The sequence below is a fragment of the Rutilus rutilus genome (genome assembly GCF_951802725.1).
Source record: "Rutilus rutilus genome assembly, chromosome: 14".
Taxonomy (NCBI): Eukaryota; Metazoa; Chordata; class Actinopteri; order Cypriniformes; family Leuciscidae; genus Rutilus; species Rutilus rutilus.
Window position 1 is genome coordinate 122979 of NC_140219.1, and position 19522 is coordinate 142500.

Below are 19522 nucleotides of genomic sequence, written 5' to 3' on the forward strand. Positions count from 1 at the left end.
TAATGTTGATTTGATGTAAAATAAGTGATTTAAGTTGACCAAATATTGATATTATGTCCTTCTTGATCTATTTTTCATCATTAAAAAATAACATTATTTCCACGTGCAAACCTGATGAAAAGTCAACACTTTTTATCAGGTTTGCACGCTGAAATACTGTTATTTTTTAATAACAACAGTCTGCGAGTGAAGATGTTAAATGTTTAAGACGTGTTTGAGATCTTTTCCTCAGGATGAAAATAAAAGCGATAAAAGGGGATGGAAGTTTCTGGAATGTGTCACGTCTGCAAAACTGGTTTTATTAGCAGCTTTTAAAGTTTCAGCTTGGGAGAAAACATCTGTTTTTAACTAAGCAGATAATAATCCGGCGACAGCCGCTCATAATAATGAATGCTGTCAGTCTGAGTCTTTTAAATATAAAACTGTCGACAAGTTCAGTCTTATTTGAAAAGCGCACTCGCTGTGTGTTTAATGTTTTATTGTTGGTGTGTGTGTGTGTGTGTGTGTGTGTGTGTGTGTGCGTTGCTGCTGCGCGCGCGTTAAACCTGAGCCCGGGGCCGTGGGCGGGGCTTCAGCGCGGATCTGACCAATAGTCGGGCGAGCTCGAATGATTGACAGATGACGGGCAGAGCAGAAAGTATAAAAGCACCTGTCTGCTCAGTGATGGGAAAGCGGCATCACAGGAGAGGTGAGTGAGAACTTTAACTCTGATTTACAGGATCCTAATATATAATATTTGAAGATATTTTCGCAGCTACAGTCGATGAGTTTATTCCTCTGTTAAACACAGGTCATGATGTCTGCGGTGAAGCTGCTGTCTGTGTTCTTCTGCCTCCTGCCATGTGAGTTTCTATTCTATTCTATTCTATTCACTCTCATGCTTTAATCATGTGTTGTGTATTATTTAGCAATATAAGCAAAAAAATCTGTGTACATATTTTAATTTCTCGTGAAGGTGAATTGTTCAAATGTTTCCAGGTCAGCTTGAGGCAAAATCCCTGATGAACGTCCTCAGACCTGAAGGTGAAGAGCTTTACACTCGCATCTAAACATGGGTTAGGTGTCTGGAAGGGTGGAAGTTCCTCTGGGTTTCATCTCTCAGAGCTGTAACACACACACACACACACACACACACACACACACACACACACACACACACACAGAAGGGCACATGTAGTAAATTGCTTAGTAAAAAAAGTAATTTTAGACAAAAGAAAATACCATATACTGTTCCTTTTGGTGTAAAAGTCAATACAGTGGAAAAGAATGTATTAAATTTAAAAGGAAAATACATGCAATTTTTCTGAAAAGTACAGTAGAAATTATTTTGTACAGATAAAAATGGAATTATCTTCTATTTGTTGCGAACTGTTTTATTTCATAGGAAGAGAAAAATGATTTTTATGATTCATCTTAGTGTGTGTGTGTGTGTGTGTGTGTGTGTTGTAGATGTTGCTTCAGTCAGTATCGACTCCAGCAAGGCGAATGAGTTCCTGTCGGGTTCTCGACCCAGACGCAGTGCTGATCCCCGCTGGCACCGGCAGACTCCAGACTTCCAGGCGTATTACCGATATTACAGCAGCATCGGACACACCGAGGGCGTAAGACTCTCACACACACACACACACACACACACACACACACACACACACACACACACACACACACACACAGATGCTTCACACACACACACACACACACACACACACACACACACACACACACACAGATGCTTCACACACACACACACACACACACACACACACACACACACACACACACACACACACACACACAGATGCTTCACACACACACACACACACACACACACACACACACACACATGTCTGGTTCACTATCTTTGTGGGGACTCTCCATAGACGTAATGGTTTTTATACCGTACAAACTGTACATTCTATCCCCTTACACTAACCCTACCCCTAAACCTACCCATCACACACACACACACACACACACACACACACACACACACACACACACACACACACACACACACACACACACACACACACACACACACACACACACACACACACACACACACTAACCCTACCCCTAAACCTGCCCATCACAGGAAACATTCTGCATTTTTACTTTCTCAAAACAACTCATCCTGTGTGATTTATAAGCCTTTTGAAAAGTGGGGACCGCTGGCTGGTCCCCACAATGTAGGTGATCTCAGGTTTTACTATTCTTATGGGGACATTTGGTCCCCACAATGTAATATAAACAAGGGCACACACACACATTCACACACACACACACACACACACACACACACACACATGCTTCACAAGATGACAGACAAACCCAACTAAATAATAGATGATTGTGCTGTACTGTAGATTCAGTAATGAAGCACTAAAGGAGAGACATGTTCCTAATATTACAGTAGTGAACATTAGAAGCGGATCAAACCCTTTCATCAAAGTTATACATGAATTTAGAACAATACCCGTTCTTGTCTTAAGATGAACTTTGATGAACTGTTTTGATCCACTTCAAATGTTGACTACTGTATTTTAATGCGTATTTATAATTTTCACACTCAGTATATATTTTATCTTTATATATGAAAATATAAAGCTATCCCTCAAGATTACAACCCCTCTATCCCGTGTGTATTCCCGCAGCTGTACGAGATCGACCGGATCCGGATGCTGTACCAGCAGATGAGGCACCTGGAGCACGTCTACGGGCCCAACGCCTCCCAGTACCAGAGCAAACTGGGCCTTCCGGTTCTCCCACCGCTTCCCAGGTGCGACCCTGCCAAAGACAAGGGGTGTAAGCAGGCTCCGCCCCCGGCCCCAGCCCCAGTTAAAGGCATAGCTCCGCCCCCAGCCCCAGTCAAGGGCATGGCTCCGCCCCCAGCCCCAGTTAAGGGTGTGGCTCCGCCCCTCGCTCAGGCTGATGTGGTGTATCTGTGCAACAGTAAAGACCCGCTGTGTAAACCACACATCGTCTACATGCCCACCGGAGCCGTGCCGGTGCTGTGCGACCCGCGCTACCACTCCACCTGCCGGCTGGAGACCCCGCCCCCGGCCCCGCCCCCCTCCAGAACGCCTGAGCTGGCCCCGCCCCCTCCTCCCGCCCCCATGCTCTACAAGGCCATGGAGTTCGATTGCGACCCGTACTGGGACCCCGACTGCCTGATCGACCACCCGCCGCGGCCCGTGAAGGGGAAGGTTCCGGCTCCGGCTCCGGTTCTGGAGGACGACGATCCGGATCCGATTCCTGTCAGCAAGAAACAGCCGCATCCGTATTATTACTCCAACCCTCATCCCTACAACTACCGGTCTGAGCTCTACGACCCGCTCCGACACGCCTATCCTTCAGCCGACAGCGCATAGAGCCGACACTGTTTCATGTCATTGTGTGTTTCATGCTTCATAATTCATGTTCAGAAACATCAATAAAACAGTTTGAAGTGGACTGAATGGTTTTGTCCTGGATCAGTTGTTTCAGGAAGCAGACGCTCGTGAAGCTTCACACTGAGAGGCTCTGCTAACAGCAGCAGATTCAGATCATTAGCTTTACCTTCACAGCTGCTAGTGTTTAAAGAGGTTTTACAGATGCTGAGCGAGCATAAGAGACACAATACACACACACACACACACACACTCTCCGTCTCACTCACTTACACACATTCACACAGTCTGTCTGTTAACTCTTGTGGTGTTTGTACTAACGGTTTTGGTGCAGCTTATTAACATTTCTTTATAAATCTAATGCGTAAATCAGTAGATTTTGCGTTAATCTCATTTTAACTTATTAAAAATGAAGACTTCTGTTTGGAACTTGATGATTTCTCCCCCTGACCTGGTAACAGCTCATAAAATGGCACTTTCATCTGGGAAATACTTTAATATTTATCAAACACTACATTGTTAAAATGAATATCTAGGTGGTTTGCTTTAAAACTCTGATCTCCTTCTGGAAACGTGTAACAGCTGTTGGTCTCGTGGGTTAGAGTGTGTGTTGGACACGAGCAGTGATCTCGTGACCTCGACTCGAGGGTTGCGTCTCATATCTGGACATGCACAGGCAATGATAAACAGACAGTCTTGCACAAAAACATCATGTTTATTTGTCAAACAGCAGGAACAGTCAGAGAGAGCAGAGAATATGAAGGGCGAGAGAGAAGAGAATATGATGAGAGAGAGAAAAGAGAATATGAAGGGCGAGAGAGAAGAGAATATGATGAGAGAGAGAAAAGAGAATATGATGGGAGAGAGAGCAGAGGATATGAAGGGTGAGAGAGCAGAGGGTATGATGGGAGAGAGAGCAGAGGATATGATGGGAGAGAGAGCAGAGGATATAAAGGGCGAGAGAGCACAGGTTATGATGGGAGAGAGAGCAGGCGACGGAGTGTTTCAGAAGAACAGGCCTCTCATGCGCCGGCCGATGCCTTGACGGTCGTACAGGACGTTGAACTTGTTGATGAACTGATTCATGCTGTTGCAGGTTTTGGTGATGGATCCCAGATACGCCATCAGACCCACGTCATTACATTGCTGAGGACACACACACACACACACACACACACACACACACACAGGTCAGACAACAGTACTTCAGTCACAGTGTGAGAATGTAATTCATCTGATCAAGCGTCTGAAGAGTTTGTGTTTGTGTGTGTGTGATTATGTGTGTGAGTATGAGTATGTGTGTGACTGAGCGTGTGACTATAAGCTTGAGTGAGTATGAGTGTGTGACTGAGTGTGTGCGAGTATGAGTGCAAATGTTTATATGAGTGTGTGAGTGTGAGTATGAGTGCGTGAGTATGAGTGTGTGTGTGTTTGTGTGAGTCTGTGTGTGTGAGAGAGTGTGCGAGTATGAGTGTGTGAGTGTAAGCATGAGTGTGTGAGAGTGCGAGTATGTGTGAGAGTATGAGTATGTGTAAGTGTTTATATGAGTGTGAGTATGAGTGAGTATGAGAGTGAGTGTGAGTATGAGTATGAGTGAGTATGAGTGAGTGTGAGTGAGTGTGAGTATCAGTGAGTATGAGTGTGAGTATGAGTGAGTATGAGTGTGAGTATGAGTGAGTGAGTGAGTGTGAGTATGAGTATGAGTGTGAGTATGAGTGTGAGTGTGAGTATGAGTGAGTGTGAGAATGAGTATGAGTGAGTGTGAGTATGAGTGTGAGTGAGTATTAGTGAGTGTGAGGATGAGTGTGAGAGAGTGAGTGTGAGTATGAATGAGTATGAGTGACTGAGTATGAGTGTGAGTGAGCGAGTATGAGTATGAGTCTGAGTATGAGTATGAGTGACTGAGTGTGAGTATGAGTGACTGAGTGTGAGTATGAGTGACTGAGTGTGAGTATGAGTTTGAGTATGAGTATGAGTGTGAGTGTGAGTGTGAGTGTGAGTATGAGTGTGAGTGTGAGTGTGAGTATGAGTGTGAGTATGAGTGTGAGTGTGAGTATGAGTATGAGTGTGAGTGTGAGTGTGAGTATGAGTATGAGTGTGAGTATGAGTGTGAGTGTGAGTATGAGTGTGAGTATGAGTGTGAGTGTGAGTGTGAGTGTGAGTATGAGTATGAGTGTGAGTATGAGTATGAGTGAGTATGAGTATGAGTATGAGTGTGAGTGTGAATGTTTATATGAGTGTGTGAGTATGAGTATGAATGTGAGTGTGAGTGTGAGAGTGTGTGTGAGAGAGTGTGTTTTTGTGTACACTTACATCATAGAAGTCGGTCTTGAACTTGTGTGTGTTGAGAACAGGCAGACGGTGACACAGAGCGTTTGCCTCCCGCAGGATCTCGTGATTAAACGGGACTTCACCTAACACACACACACAAACACACAGCAAAGAGTTTGTGACTGTAGATGACAGTTTAAGATGTGTTGTCAGGTGTGTGTGTGTGTGTGTGTGTGTGTGTGTAACTCACCTGCCTGAACGGCTTTGACGTACTCCAGAATGACCCTCACGCGGCTGTGCAGCATCTTTATAGCGCTGTGCTGAGCGATCAGATGCTCCGCCACTGAAACACACACAGACAACAATCACTCACATGATCTGTAGTGTGTGTGTGAGAGTGTGTGTGTGTGAGAGAGTGAGTGAATCTGTGTGTGTGTGTGTGAGTGAGTGTGTGAGTGTACCTGTAGAGTTTTCTCCTGATCCTGTGGTCGTCATCCTCGCGACATGATCGACTCCGATGCGTTCGGCCTCTTCTGTCGCCAGTGTATACGGCAGTTCAGCGAACAGCATCGTCGCCTAGCGAGATCAACACAGGTAATAAACAACAGGACAAAAGCTCACGACCTCTGACCTCCAAACTAAAGAGGTTTTCAGATGAGCTGTGATCATCATGTGAAGGATCTGATCAGCCTGAACATTCAATGCATGTCGAGTCTCTATCAGCCTCAGTCCATCTCAAGAGCTCGACTGTGTCATTTTACTCATTTTTGAGTGACTATCACGAGTCACGGCACACAACATTTACACAGACGTTTACTGAACCTCAATATTTACTATAAACTTTACTATAAACTCATGACAGTCATAAGCTCCATAAAGCCAACATAAAATCAAAATGGACAATTTATTTGTAAATGTTTATGAGTGCACATAATCATTATTGGGTTAATAATCTTGAATCAGAATAAGTTCCTCTTGCAGCGTCTCTTCTCTTCTCTGATGATGTGGGCGGGGCAACATGTCACTCACATGAGATCAACCAATAGCAAACCACAACCATCCAATCAATTCCCCACAGACACAATCAAGCCCCGCCCACATTTGTTCTTGTTCCAGAAGCGCTTTACTCGATATACGACACAACAGAGGAGAGAAGAGCAGCGCAACTTTCCTTTCATGACGAGTTAAACACAAACATTGATCTCTAGAGCATAATTGAAGGTACATGAACATATAGAAACATTTGCACATTTCTTGTTCATTAAGTTCTAAGTTAAAAATGATGCGATCAAGACCACAAACACAACTACACACAGACACACTCACCTCTCCACTGATGATGTCAATCACAGACTCAAACACGCTGACTGGCAACTGCACAGAATGGGTCAAAGGTCAGGATTCAGACACACATTCTGTGTGTGTGTATGTATGTGTGACTGTGATTGGGTGTGAGTAAGTGTGTGTATGAGTATAAGTATGAGTCTGAGTGAGTGTGAGAATGAGTATGGTGTGAGTGAGAGTATGAGTATGGTGTGAGTGAGTATGAGTGTGAGTATGATTATGGTGTGAGAGTATGAGTGTGAGTACGAGCACGAGTGTGAGTATGGTGTGAGTGAGTGAGTATAAGTGTGAGTATAAGTATGAGTGTGAGTATGATTATGGTGTGAGTGAGTATGAGTGAGCACGAGTGTGAGTACGAGCACGAGTGTGAGTATGGTGTGAGTGAGTGAGTATGAGTGTGAGTATAAGTATGAGTGTGAGTATGATTATGGTGTGAGTGAGTATGAGTGAGCACGAGTGTGAGTACGAGCACGAGTGTGAGTATGGTGTGAGTGAGTGAGTATGAGTGTGAGTACGAGCACGAGTGTGAGTATGAGTGTGAGTGTGAGTACAAGCACGAGTGTGAGTACAAGTGTGAGTGTGAGTATGGTGTGAATGAGTATGGTGTGAGTGAGTGTGAGTATGAGCATGAGTATAAGTGTGAGTGTGAGTATGGTGTGAGTGTGAGTATGGTGTGAGTGTGAGTATGGTGTAACTGAGTATGGTGTGAGTGAGTATGAGTGTGAGTATGGTGTGAGTATGAGTATGAGTGTGAGTATGAGTGTGAGTATGGTATGAGTATAAGTGTAAGTATGAGTATGGTGTAAGTGTATGTATAAGTGTGAGTATGGTGTAAGTGTGAGTATGAGTGTGAGTATGAGTGTGAGTATGGTGTAAGTGTGAGTATGTATGAGTATAAGTGTGAGTATGGTGTAAGTGTGAGTATGAGTGTGAGTATGAGTATGGTGTAAGTGTGAGTATGTATGAGTATAAGTGTGAGTATGGTGTAAGTGTGAGTATGAGTGTGAGTATGAGTGTGAGTGGTGAGTATAAGTGTGAATATGAGTATACGCTGATTTCACGCAGCCGCCATTTTGAAATCGAAAGTGAGGCTCCGGTGGGAAAAACCCCGGAAGTAAAGATAAACAACAATGACAATGGATATGTATATAGTTCATTCCTGCTTCTTTTTTTACTTTCTGAATTATATTAAAAAAATATTTTATTTATAAATGAATTTCACTGTATATAGTCTAAAGTATGAAATAAATGTATGTACAGTTTTAGAATTGACAAAACATCATTAAACACAACAATACGCCTTCGCATTCACGACTCTCCTGTGATTAAAGGCGACACTTCCGGTTTTCTTCCCACCGGAGCCTCGCTTTCGATTTCAAAATAACGGCTGCGTGAAATCAGCGTATGGTGTAAGTGTGAGTGTGAACAAGAGTGTGAGTATGAGTGTGAGTATGGTATGAGTATAAGTGTGAGTATGAGTGAGTGAGTGCGAGTATGAGTATGGTGTGAGTGAGTATGAGTGTGAGTATGGTGTGAGTATGAGTACAAGTGTAAGTATGAGTATGGTGTAAGTGTGAGTATGTATGAGTATGAGTGTGAGTATGAGTGTGAGTGGTATGAGTATAAGTGTGAATATGAGTATGGTGTAAGTGTGAGTGTGAACAAGAGTGTGAGTATGAGTGAGTATGGTATGAGTATAAGTGTGAGTATGAGTATGGTGTAAGTGTAAGTATGGTGTGAGTGAGTGCGATTATGAGTATGGTGTGAGTGAGTATGAGTGTGAGTATGAGTGTGAGTATGGTGTGAGTATGAGTATAAGTGTAAGTATGAGTATGGTGTAAGTGTGAGTATGTATGAGTATGAGTGTGAGTATGAGTGTGAGTGGTATGAGTATAAGTGTGAATATGAGTATGGTGTAAGTGTGAGTGTGAACAAGAGTGTGAGTATGAGTGTGAGTATGGTATGAGTATAAGTGTGAGTATGAGTATGGTGTAAGTGTGAGTATGGTGTGAGTGAGTGCGAGTATGAGTATGGTGTGAGTGAGTATGAGTGTGAGTATGAGCACGAGTGTGAGTATGAATATGAGTTAGGGCTGTCGCGGTTAAGAAATTTCCCTTGCGGTTATTTTGGGTGGCTCAATAGCGCGATATGCGGTATTACCGCCGTTTTTTCTTCAGGGGTTTTCGCAACGATGTTGGACCCGTTGTCTGTAGTGATACAGGCCAGCTTCTTCTCATCCAGGGACCACTCTTCAAATGCGTGCCGGAGAGCATCCAAAATATTGTCGGACGTGTGGTTTTCGGGCATAAACACTGTTTCGAGGCACCGTGATTTCAGAATCCATTCCATGCTGAGATAATGAACCGTTAGACTCATATAAGGAGTCATATTGACACTTGACCACATATCGGTTGTGGCAGAAAAGTAATCAACATTCATAAGCTCGCTTTTGATCGATGTCTTTACCCTGCTGTACATTTTCGGCACAGCAGTTTCTGAAAAGTAAGTTTTGCCCGGCAACTCGTACTGCTTGTCAAATTTTTGAAGCATTGACTTGAATGCAGGTTTCTCCATCGTGTTGAATGGAACCATCTCCTGAACTAGATATTGCGTTACAGCGTCTGTAAGGTATTTATGCCTGTTACTTTCACGGCTGTATTTTACAGATTTCGCAAAGGTTTCAATGGTTGGATGACAGTTAGCGAGATGACACCTCAAATTAGATGTATTGCCACGTGTCACAGGAACCTTTTTGCCGCAAATTTTGCATATGGGCTCATCTAAATTCGCTGGCTCGCCCTTTTCATTGGGTTGAAAGCCGAAATGTTCCCAAACTGGCGACGTGACATTAGGTTTTGGGACGAGAGCACCTGCCATCGTTTCAGCAGGTCTATTCAAAACAAACGAAACAAAAACGGTTCGCGGGAAAATAACAGTCGTAAAAAAAAAAAAAAACCTGAACACTGCGGTTGCCGCGGTTGCTATCCTTCCTCTGCGGTTTGCTTGTCAATAGCGCGGTATTACAATATTGCGGTTATCGCGACAGCCCTAGTATGAGTATGAGTGTGAGTACGAGCACGAGTGTGAGTGTGAGCACGAGTGTGAGTATGAGCGTGAGTGTGAGTATGAGTGTGAGTGTGAGTACAAGCACAAGTGTGAGTATGGTGTGAGTGAGTATGAGTGTGAGTATAAGTATGAGTGTGAGTATGAGTATGGTGTGAGTGAGTATGGTGTGAGTGTGAGTATGAGTGTGAGCACGGGTATAAGTGTGAGTATGGTGTGAGTGTGAGTATGGTGTGAGTATGAGTATGGTGTGAGTGTGAGTATGGTGTGAGTGTGAGTATGAGTGTGAGCACGGGTATAAGTGTGAGTATGGTGTGAGTGTGAGTATGGTGTGAGTATGAGTGTGAGTATGAGTATGGTGTGAGTGAGTATGAGTGAGAGTATGGTGTGAGTGTGAGTATGAGTGTGAATAAGAGTGTGAGTATGAGTGTGAGTGTGAATAAGAGTGTGAGTATGAGTGTGAGTGTGGTATGAGTAGGGGTGGCACGGTTCACAAAACCCACGGTTCGGTTCGTATCACGGTTTTAGGGTCACGGTTTTCGGTTCTGTACGGTTCATGTTGTTGTTTTTTCTTTTAATCTTTAACACTCCAAAAATTTACTTCAGCATATGATATATAGCTGAATTATCTAATTATTTATTTATTTATTTCATAAATGGGGTGTGTTTGCAAAACGCAGCTTCTCATTTCCCATTCTGAAGTAATATGAGTGAGCAGTCACCCTGAGGAAACTTTCAGTGGCCCTGGAGGTCCATCATCTGTAGAGCTACGTGGGCTGTGTTGGACCGTTATTTGTCAATTTATCCTCGTGTCTCGTCATCATGGCGGGACATGTCCCCACCATTTTTTGCCAGGGTTGATATTATCTTGCAGCACGGCCCGGGTGTACCAATACAAATAAATAAAACATTTCCAGTTAACTAGCAAAGTATTTGTTTCATTCGTTTGTTAAATAAGAAGCAATTTAGCGCTGAAATGTGTTTTTTTAATCAAGTGATCAAAGTGCTCGTTGCAGTTGCAATCAGTGGTGCTGATACAGTGTTCTCGTGGCTCGCGCACACACCGCAGCGGCCGCACATTCATCACTCGGACGCGCGCTTCAAGCCATTGAGGAGACTCAAGGCTACTCGTTCCGATTAAATAATATTACAAAATTCATACAAATCGGTCCCTGCTTGATATACAACCGCTGATAAACATAATCGGTTTTGATAAAGAAAAAAATATATACGAGCGCAGATTAGAACTCAGAACCTTTGATACGCTTGGCAAGTTCTGCCACTGGACCATTAGGCTACGTGGAACAGTCGATCTATGTAGCCTATTTATTCACATGAAAAAAACAACATATAGTGGAGTAGATCTCATTAAATGTCTAGGTAAACTCAGTGTACTATATAAATCGATTGCTGGACATTGTAATGTAATTCTACATATGTCTGATTTATGATTTAGCATTGTATTAGCACGGGCACGAGGCTACATTGCGCATGCGTCGAACCGTGCAAACCGCGCGACGCACACGCGCACCGAACCGAGACAAGCGAACCGAACGGTTCGGATGTTTTTTCATGTACCGTGCCACCCCTAGGTATGAGTATAAGTGTGAGTATGAGTATGGTGTAAGTGTGAGTATGGTATGAGTATAAGTATGAGTATGGTGTAAGTGTGAGTATGGTATGAGTATAAGTGTGAGTATGGTGTAAGTGTGAGTATGAGTGTGAATAAGTGTGAGTGAGTATGAGTGTGAGTATGGCATGAGTATAAGTGTGAGTATGGTGTAAGTGTGAGTATGAGTGTGAATAAGTGTGAGTGAGTATGAGTGTGAGTATGGCATGAGTATAAGTGTGAGTATGGTGTAAGTGTGAGTATGAGTATGGTGTGAGTGTGAGTATGAGTGTGAGTATAAGTGTAAGTATGTGTATATAAGAGAGTATGAGAGTGTGAGTATGGTGTGAGTGTGAGAGTGTGTACGAGTAGGAGTATGAGTGTGAGTATGAGTGTGTTTGAGTATGAGTATGAGTGTGTGTGTGAGTATGAGTGTGTGTATGAGTATATAAGAGTATGAGAGTGTGAGTGTGAGTATGTGTATATAAGAGAGTATATGTGTATGAGTATGTGTATGAGTGTGAGTATGGTGTGAGTGTGAGAGTGTGTATGAGTAGGAGTGTGAGTGTGAGTATAAGTGTGTTTGAGTGAGTATGAGTGTGAGTATGAGTGTGTGTGTATGAGTATGAGAATGAGTGAGTATGAGTAAGAGTATGAGTGAGTATGAGTGAGTATGAGTGTGTGTGTATGAGTATGAGAATGAGTGAGTATGAGTAAGAGTATGAGTGAGTATGAGTGAGTACAAGTATGAGTATGAGTGTAATGAGTGTGTGAGTGAGTATGCGTGAGTGTGAGTATGAGTGTGTGTATGAGTACGACTATGAGCATGAGTATGAGTGTGGTGTGAGTGTGAGAGTGTGTGCGAGTAGGAGTATGAGTGTGAGTATGAGTGTGTTTGAGTGAGTATGAGTGTGTTTGAGTATGAGTATGAGTGTGTGTGAGTATGAGTGTGTGTATGAGTATATAAGAGAGTATGAGAGTGTGAGTGTGAGTATGTGTATATAAGAGAGTATGAGTGTGTGAGTATGAGTATGTGTATGAGTGTGAGTATGGTGTGAGTGTGAGAGTGTGTATGAGTAGGAGTATGAGTGTGTGTGTATGAGTATTAGAATGAGTGAGTATGAGTAAGAGTATGAGTGAGTATGAGTCAGTACGAGTATGAGTGTAATGAGTGTGTGAGTGAGTATGCGTGAGTGTGTGTATGAGTACGACTATGAGTACGAGTGTGAGTATGGTGTGAGTGAGAGTGTGTGTACGAGTAGGAGTATGAGTGTGTTTGAGTATGAGTGTTTGAGTATGAGTATGAGTGAGTATGAGTGTGTGTATGAGTATGAGTGTGAGTACAAGTATGAGTGTGTATGTGTGAGTATGAGTGTGTATGAGTAGGAGTATGAGTGTGTGAGTATGAGTGTTTGAGTACGAGTATGAGTATGAGTGAGTATGAGTTTGAGTGAGTATGAGTAAGAGTATGAGTGAGTGTGAGTATTAGTGTATGAGTGTGTGAGTATGAGTGTGTGAGTGTGAGACTGAGTTTGTGACAAACTATGAGTGTGTGTGTGTGTGTGTGTGTGTGTTAGGGCTGTCAACCAATATTCTAAATTCGAATACATATTCGAATAGTTTTAAAAACAGAGTATCGAATGTGAAAATTAATATTCGAATGTGGAAAATGTGGCGCGCTGCCTGAGGGGTCAGGGACAGGTCACAGGATGAAGCGTTAACGTTAAACAGAAACATTACTAAAGTGTAGGCTACTGTATTGACTGAATAGATATTGCATGAATTACTGCAGGCTTCCACTGGTTTGATTATTTACCGTTTCATGTCAAGGAAAAGTTCCACGTTTACCACAGCACAGCACAGCTCGCTCGGAGCGTTCGATGTCGGATTCTCTCTTGAACATTTTGAATCCATTCGCGTGTCAAAAGCAAACGTTTGAAGCGAAATTGAAGCGCAGAGAGCGTGACGCCTCATTCGCGCCGCAAGACCCCCAGACGCGCGTAAACGTGTCTTTACATTGATTTAACATTGAAATCATTCGCGCCAGACGCTCTATTCGCGTTTGGTGTGAACGCAGCATGAGTGTGAGGGCGAGAGAGAGAGAGAGAGAGTGCCTGCGAGTGCGAGTGAGCGAGAGTGAGGTCTGCGGTCTTGGCCATTAGGTGATTTACTTGTTTTTGTGTAGGTAATACGTTGTCAAATATGTTTAAACTTAAATAAACTACCTATACAAGTAATTATGTCTCTTTTTATAAATTTGTCCTGTTATTGACGTAATGTGCGTCATTGACAAAATGCGCAACCAGATGTTCGAATATTCGTGTGTTTTTTAGAGGGAATATTCGAACGTCATTTTTTAGCAATTTTGACAGCCCTAGTGTGTGTGTGCGCGCGAGTATGAATGTGAGTGTATATGTGTGAGTGTGTGTGAGAGAGAGAGAGAGTGTGTGTGTGTGTGTGACTCACGTCAGTGTGTTTGGTCATGGGGTTAAGCTTCAGAAACAGCGGACTCTCGATGATCTCACACACCTACAAAAACACACACACATTTTCAGTATGACACAACACACACTGATGGGAGGTGCTTCGTCTGCAGCTCCACCCACCTGCTTATGAATGTGGATATCTGATTGGTCAGGAGCGCCACCAGTCGTGTACCAGCCCAGAAACTCCATGTCCTTAAAAACCTGCTTGACTGAAAGAGGAAAAACAGCGTCACTAATACACACACACTCATACTCAAACACACTCATACTCGCACACTCACACTAATACTCATGATTGTGTGTGTGTGTGTATGCATGCGAGTATGTGTGAGTGTGATAGAGTTGTCAGAAATGTAAAAAAATTGTGCCGCTTGGAGCGCTGAGCGGAATCATAAACGCCTCTGATTGGCCGTTGTGTCAATCACAGACATATCTGATGAACACAACGGCCAATCAGAGGCGTTTATGATTCAGCGCTAAAAGCGGCACAATTTTACATTTTCAGTATCGGAGTCGGTACTTTTTGACAACTCTAGAGTGTGCGTGCGAGTGTGTGCGCGCCATACTCACACTGCTCTTCTTTAGTGTAGTAATACTCTTTATCGATGTGAATTTGATCCTCTGCGGTGTGAAACAGAAGCTCGAATGAATTCATCACCTCAATGTTTCTTCCCTCCTGCTTTCCGATCAGAGCGCCGACAACTACAAACACACACGAACGACAACTCAACGTTACATAATGACAACAAACCAGACTCAGGTTTCATCTTTGTTTTACATCTGTGAACAGTTTTTACCTTTGAGGATTAGACTATGAAGCTCAGCAAACACACACACACACACACACACACTTACCCTGAATGGCTCGTCCCTCCTGCGAGCGGATCCGGATCCAGTGATCAGAGATGTTCAGGATGACGAGCGGATGCAACGCCACAGACACACTGCCTGTTACACCAGACGCCATCACACTGGGGCTCGCTGCACACACACACACACACACACACACACACACACACACACACACACACACACACACACACACACACACACACACACACACGACAATGATTTAAAACCAAACAATAATTTTTGTCTATTACTATATGATGGTTCTGAGAAACTTTCTGATGATTAAAAAACAGGTACCAGTTTATATTAAATGTTTTGAACTGCTATAAACTAATATTTAAACTAATACTTTGATACAATGCACTTACTGTGTACATGCATGTTTTTATATTGTGATTATATTTTTTTTAAATACCTGCAGCTGTAGTTAATTCCTGTAATTACATCTATAATTACACTGTTGACCTTCCCCTAACCCAAGAGTTTTGCAATACAACTTCAACACAATAAGTACATTGTACTAACAATTAAATCGTTTTTGATGTATGTACATAATAAAGTGTGGCCAAAACGCACCTTCAGCCACATAAACATTCTGAAATATCTACAACTTTCTCTTTGTGTCCATTTCATTCATTATATTTAAGTATGACAGATTCATTTATACTGACTGAAATTAAGTCATTCAGATCTTTCATTTGACACGTTTTAATGACTCTAATACTGAAGAATTTCATTTATATCTTCAGATCATTTTGGTCAATAAATACTCCTGAGAACGAGTGTTCAGACGTTTGTTATGAAGTTTAAATGACAGCGTCAAAACCAAAACATCAGATCTGAGCAACAGACGCGGCCAATCACAGGAGAGACTCCGCCCAGGAGGCGGGAGTTATGACGGTCCCTGTCCAATCAGAATCAAGCCCGAGCCTGCGTCATCAGTCAGTAACAGCGCGAGTCTCACAGGCCGTTTTTGGAGATCTGAGATTTCAGTAAAGCTATCGTGTGTGTTGGTTAATGTTCGTGAAGTGAGTCTGTCATTAATGAAGCGCGTTGAGTGACGCTCGCGAGTGAATTTCTCACCTGTCGCGTCCACCTCCATCCCGCCGCCGTTACTCGCCGCCATTTTGGCTGTCTGACCTCCGCGCATGCGCAGTCACGCTTCTTCTTGTTTGCTGGCTTTCAACAAACCATGTTTGGCGCATTACTGCCACCAACAGCTGGAGTGCAAAACGGCTTTAACATGCATTATAAAATAAATATATAAAACATTGGCGGATTATTCATTTTAGATACCAACATAAAATTTAAAACACAACACGGTCACACACACACACACACACACACACACACACACACACACACACACACACACACACTGTCACTCTCTCTCTCTCTCTCTCTCTCTCTCTCTCTCTCTCTCTCACACACACACACACACACACACACACAAAGATATCCCTGTGAGAGGTCTAGATAAAACACATTACAGCCTTTACATTTGACTTAAAAACAGAACTTCAGGTTTTTTGTTATTAAAAACAATCAATCAAGTCCAGCTCAGATGAGAACACAAGCAAAAGTAACGTAATGAATTACATTAAAAGTAAACAAGTAACACAATTACTTACTTTTTTTGTGATGCAATATTGTAACAGGCAGAAAGTGTTTATTCTGCAGATCTGCAGTGAAATAGTGTTTATTCTGCAGATCTGTAGTGAAATAGTGTTTATTCTGCTGATCTGTGCAGTGAAATAGTGTTTATTCTGCAGATCTGCGCAGTGAAATAGTGTTTATTCTGCAGATCTGCAGTGAAATAGTGTTTATTCTGCTGATCTGTGCAGTGAAATAGTGTTTATTCTGCAGATCTGTGCAGTGAAATAGTGTTTATTCTGCAGATCTGTGCAGTGAAATAGTGTTTATTCTGCAGATCTGCAGTGAAATAGTGTTTATTCTGCTGATCTGTGCAGTGAAATAGTGTTTATTCTGCTGATCTGTGCAGTGAAATAGTGTTTATTCTGCAGATCTGTGCAGTGAAATAGTGTTTATTCTGCTGATCTGTGCAGTGAAATAGTGTTTATTTTGCTGATCTGTGCAGTGAAATAGTGTTTATTCTGCTGATCTGTGCAGTGAAATAGTGTTTATTTTGCTGATCTGTGCAGTGAAAAAGTGTTTATTCTGCTGATCTGTGCAGTGAAATAGTGTTTATTCTGCTGATCTGTGCAGTGAAATAGTGTTTATTCTGCTGATCTGTGCAGTGAAATAGTGTTTATTCTGCAGATCTGCAGTGAAATAGTGTTTATTCTGCAGATCTGCAGTGAAATAGTGTTTATTCTGCTGATCTGCAGTGAAATAGTGTTTATTCTGCTGATCTGTAGTGAAATAGTGTTTATTCTGCTGATCTGTGCAGTGAAATAGTGTTTATTCTGCTGATCTGCAGTGAAATAGTGTTTATTCTGCTGATCTGTGCAGTGAAATAGTGTTTATTCTGCTGATCTGCAGTGAAATAGTGTTTATTCTGCTGATCTGTGCAGTGAAATAGTGTTTATTCTGCTGATCTGCAGTGAAATAGTGTTTATTCTGCTGATCTGTAGTGAAATAGTGTTTATTCTGCAGATCTGTGCAGTGAAATAGTGTTTATTCTGCCGATCTGTAGTGAAATAGTGTTTATTCTGCCGATCTGTGCAGTGAAATAGTGTTTTTCTGCCGATCTGTGCAGTGAAATAGTGTTTATTCTGCTGATCTGTAGTGAAATAGTGTTTATTCTGCCGATCTGTGCAGTGAAATAGTGTTTATTCTGCTGATCTGTAGTGAAATAGTGTTTATTCTGCTGATCTGTAGTGAAATAGTGTTTATTCTGCTGATCTGTAGTGAAATAGTGTTTATTCTGCTGATCTGTGCAGTGAAATAGTGTTTATTCTGCAGATCTGCAGTGAAATAGTGTTTATTCTGCTGATCTGTAGTGAAATAGTGTTTATTCTGCTGATCTGCAGTGAAATAGTGTTTATTCTGCTGATCTGTAGTGAAATAGTGTTTATTCTGCTGATCTGTGCAGTGAAATAGTGTTTATTCTGCTGATCTGCAGTGAAATAGTGTTTATTCTGCTGATCTGCAGTGAAATAGTGTTTATTCTGCTGATCTGTAGTGAAATAGTGTTTATTCTGCAGATCTGTGCAGTGAAATAGTGTTTATTCTGCCGATCTGTAGTGAAATAGTGTTTATTCTGCCGATCTGTGCAGTGAAATAGTGTTTATTCTGCCGATCTGTGCAGTGAAATAGTGTTTATTCTGCAGATCTGTGCAGTGAAATAGTGTTTATTCTGCCGATCTGTAGTGAAATAGTGTTTATTCTGCCGATCTGTGCAGTGAAATAGTGTTTATTCTGCTGATCTGTAGTGAAATAGTGTTTATTCTGCTGATCTGTGCAGTGAAATAGTGTTTATTCTGCTGATCTGCAGTGAAATAGTGTTTATTCTGCTGATCTGTAGTGAAATAGTGTTTATTCTGCAGATCTGTGCAGTGAAATAGTGTTTATTCTGCCGATCTGTAGTGAAATAGTGTTTATTCTGCCGATCTGTGCAGTGAAATAGTGTTTATTCTGCCGATCTGTGCAGTGAAATAGTGTTTATTCTGCCGATCTGTGCAGTGAAATAGTGTTTATTCTGCCGATCTGATTCTGCCGATCTGTGCAGTGAAATAGTGTTTATTCTGCCGATCTGTGCAGTGAAATAGTGTTTATTCTGCCGATCTGTAGTGAAATAGTGTTTATTCTGCAGATCTGCAGTGAAATAGTGTTTATTCTGCTGATCTGTAGTGAAATAGTGTTTATTCTGCTGATCTGTGCAGTGAAATAGTGTTTATTCTGCAGATCTGTGCAGTGAAATAGTGTTTATTCTGCCGATCTGTAGTGAAATAGTGTTTATTCTGCAGATCTGCAGTGAAATAGTGTTTATTCTGCTGATCTGTAGTGAAATAGTGTTTATTCTGCAGATCTGTGCAGTGAAATAGTGTTTATTCTGCAGATCTGTGCAGTGAAATAGTGTTTATTCTGCAGATCTGCAGTGAAATAGTGTTTATTCTGCTTATTCTGCTGATCTGTGCAGTGAAATAGTGTTTATTTTGCTGATCTGTGCAGTGAAAGTGTTTATTCTGCTGATCTGTGCAGTGAAATAGTGTTTATTTTGCTGATCTGTGCAGTGAAAGTGTTTATTCTGCTGATCTGTAGTGAAATAGTGTTTATTCTGCAGATCTGTGCAGTGAAATAGTGTTTATTTTGCTGATCTGTGCAGTGAAATAGTGTTTATTCTGCTGATCTGTAGTGAAATAGTGTTTATTCTGCTGATCTGTGCAGTGAAATAGTGTTTATTCTGCTGATCTGTAGTGAAATAGTGTTTATTCTGCTGATCTGTAGTGAAATAGTGTTTATTCTGCAGATCTGTGCAGTGAAATAGTGTTTATTCTGCAGATCTGTGCAGTGAAAGTGTTTATTCTGCTGATCTGTGCAGTGAA

General features: G+C 42.0%; 2 protein-coding genes and 1 long non-coding RNA gene across 3 annotated transcripts; 2 read left to right on the plus strand and 1 right to left on the minus strand.

Moving 5' to 3' along the window:
* Nucleotides 1–673: 673 nt before the first annotated feature.
* and4 (actinodin4) lies at nucleotides 674–3447 on the plus strand. Its single transcript, XM_084430814.1, has 5 exons — nucleotides 674–688; nucleotides 791–842; nucleotides 979–1023; nucleotides 1450–1601; nucleotides 2655–3447. The coding sequence occupies exons 2-5, from the start codon at nucleotides 794–796 to the stop codon at nucleotides 3369–3371; spliced, it is 963 nt and encodes a 320-aa protein (XP_084286940.1). The 5' UTR covers nucleotides 674–688; nucleotides 791–793; the 3' UTR covers nucleotides 3372–3447.
* A 638-nt stretch (nucleotides 3448–4085) lies between these two features.
* cops6 (COP9 signalosome subunit 6) lies at nucleotides 4086–16229 on the minus strand. The gene is made up of 10 exons (XM_084429501.1): nucleotides 16098–16229; nucleotides 15018–15143; nucleotides 14733–14864; nucleotides 14283–14371; nucleotides 14143–14205; nucleotides 6987–7034; nucleotides 6122–6236; nucleotides 5911–6003; nucleotides 5703–5803; nucleotides 4086–4535 (listed from the first exon to the last, which is right to left on the minus strand). Exons 1-10 carry the CDS (start codon nucleotides 16162–16164, stop codon nucleotides 4395–4397), a joined length of 975 nt encoding a protein of 324 aa, XP_084285627.1. The 5' UTR covers nucleotides 16165–16229; the 3' UTR covers nucleotides 4086–4394.
* Nucleotides 8177–13913, plus strand: LOC311303405. Its single transcript, XR_014629752.1, has 2 exons — nucleotides 8177–10535; nucleotides 11660–13913. It is a non-coding gene; the product is annotated as an uncharacterized lncRNA (long non-coding RNA).
* Nucleotides 16230–19522: the final 3293 nt, after the last annotated feature.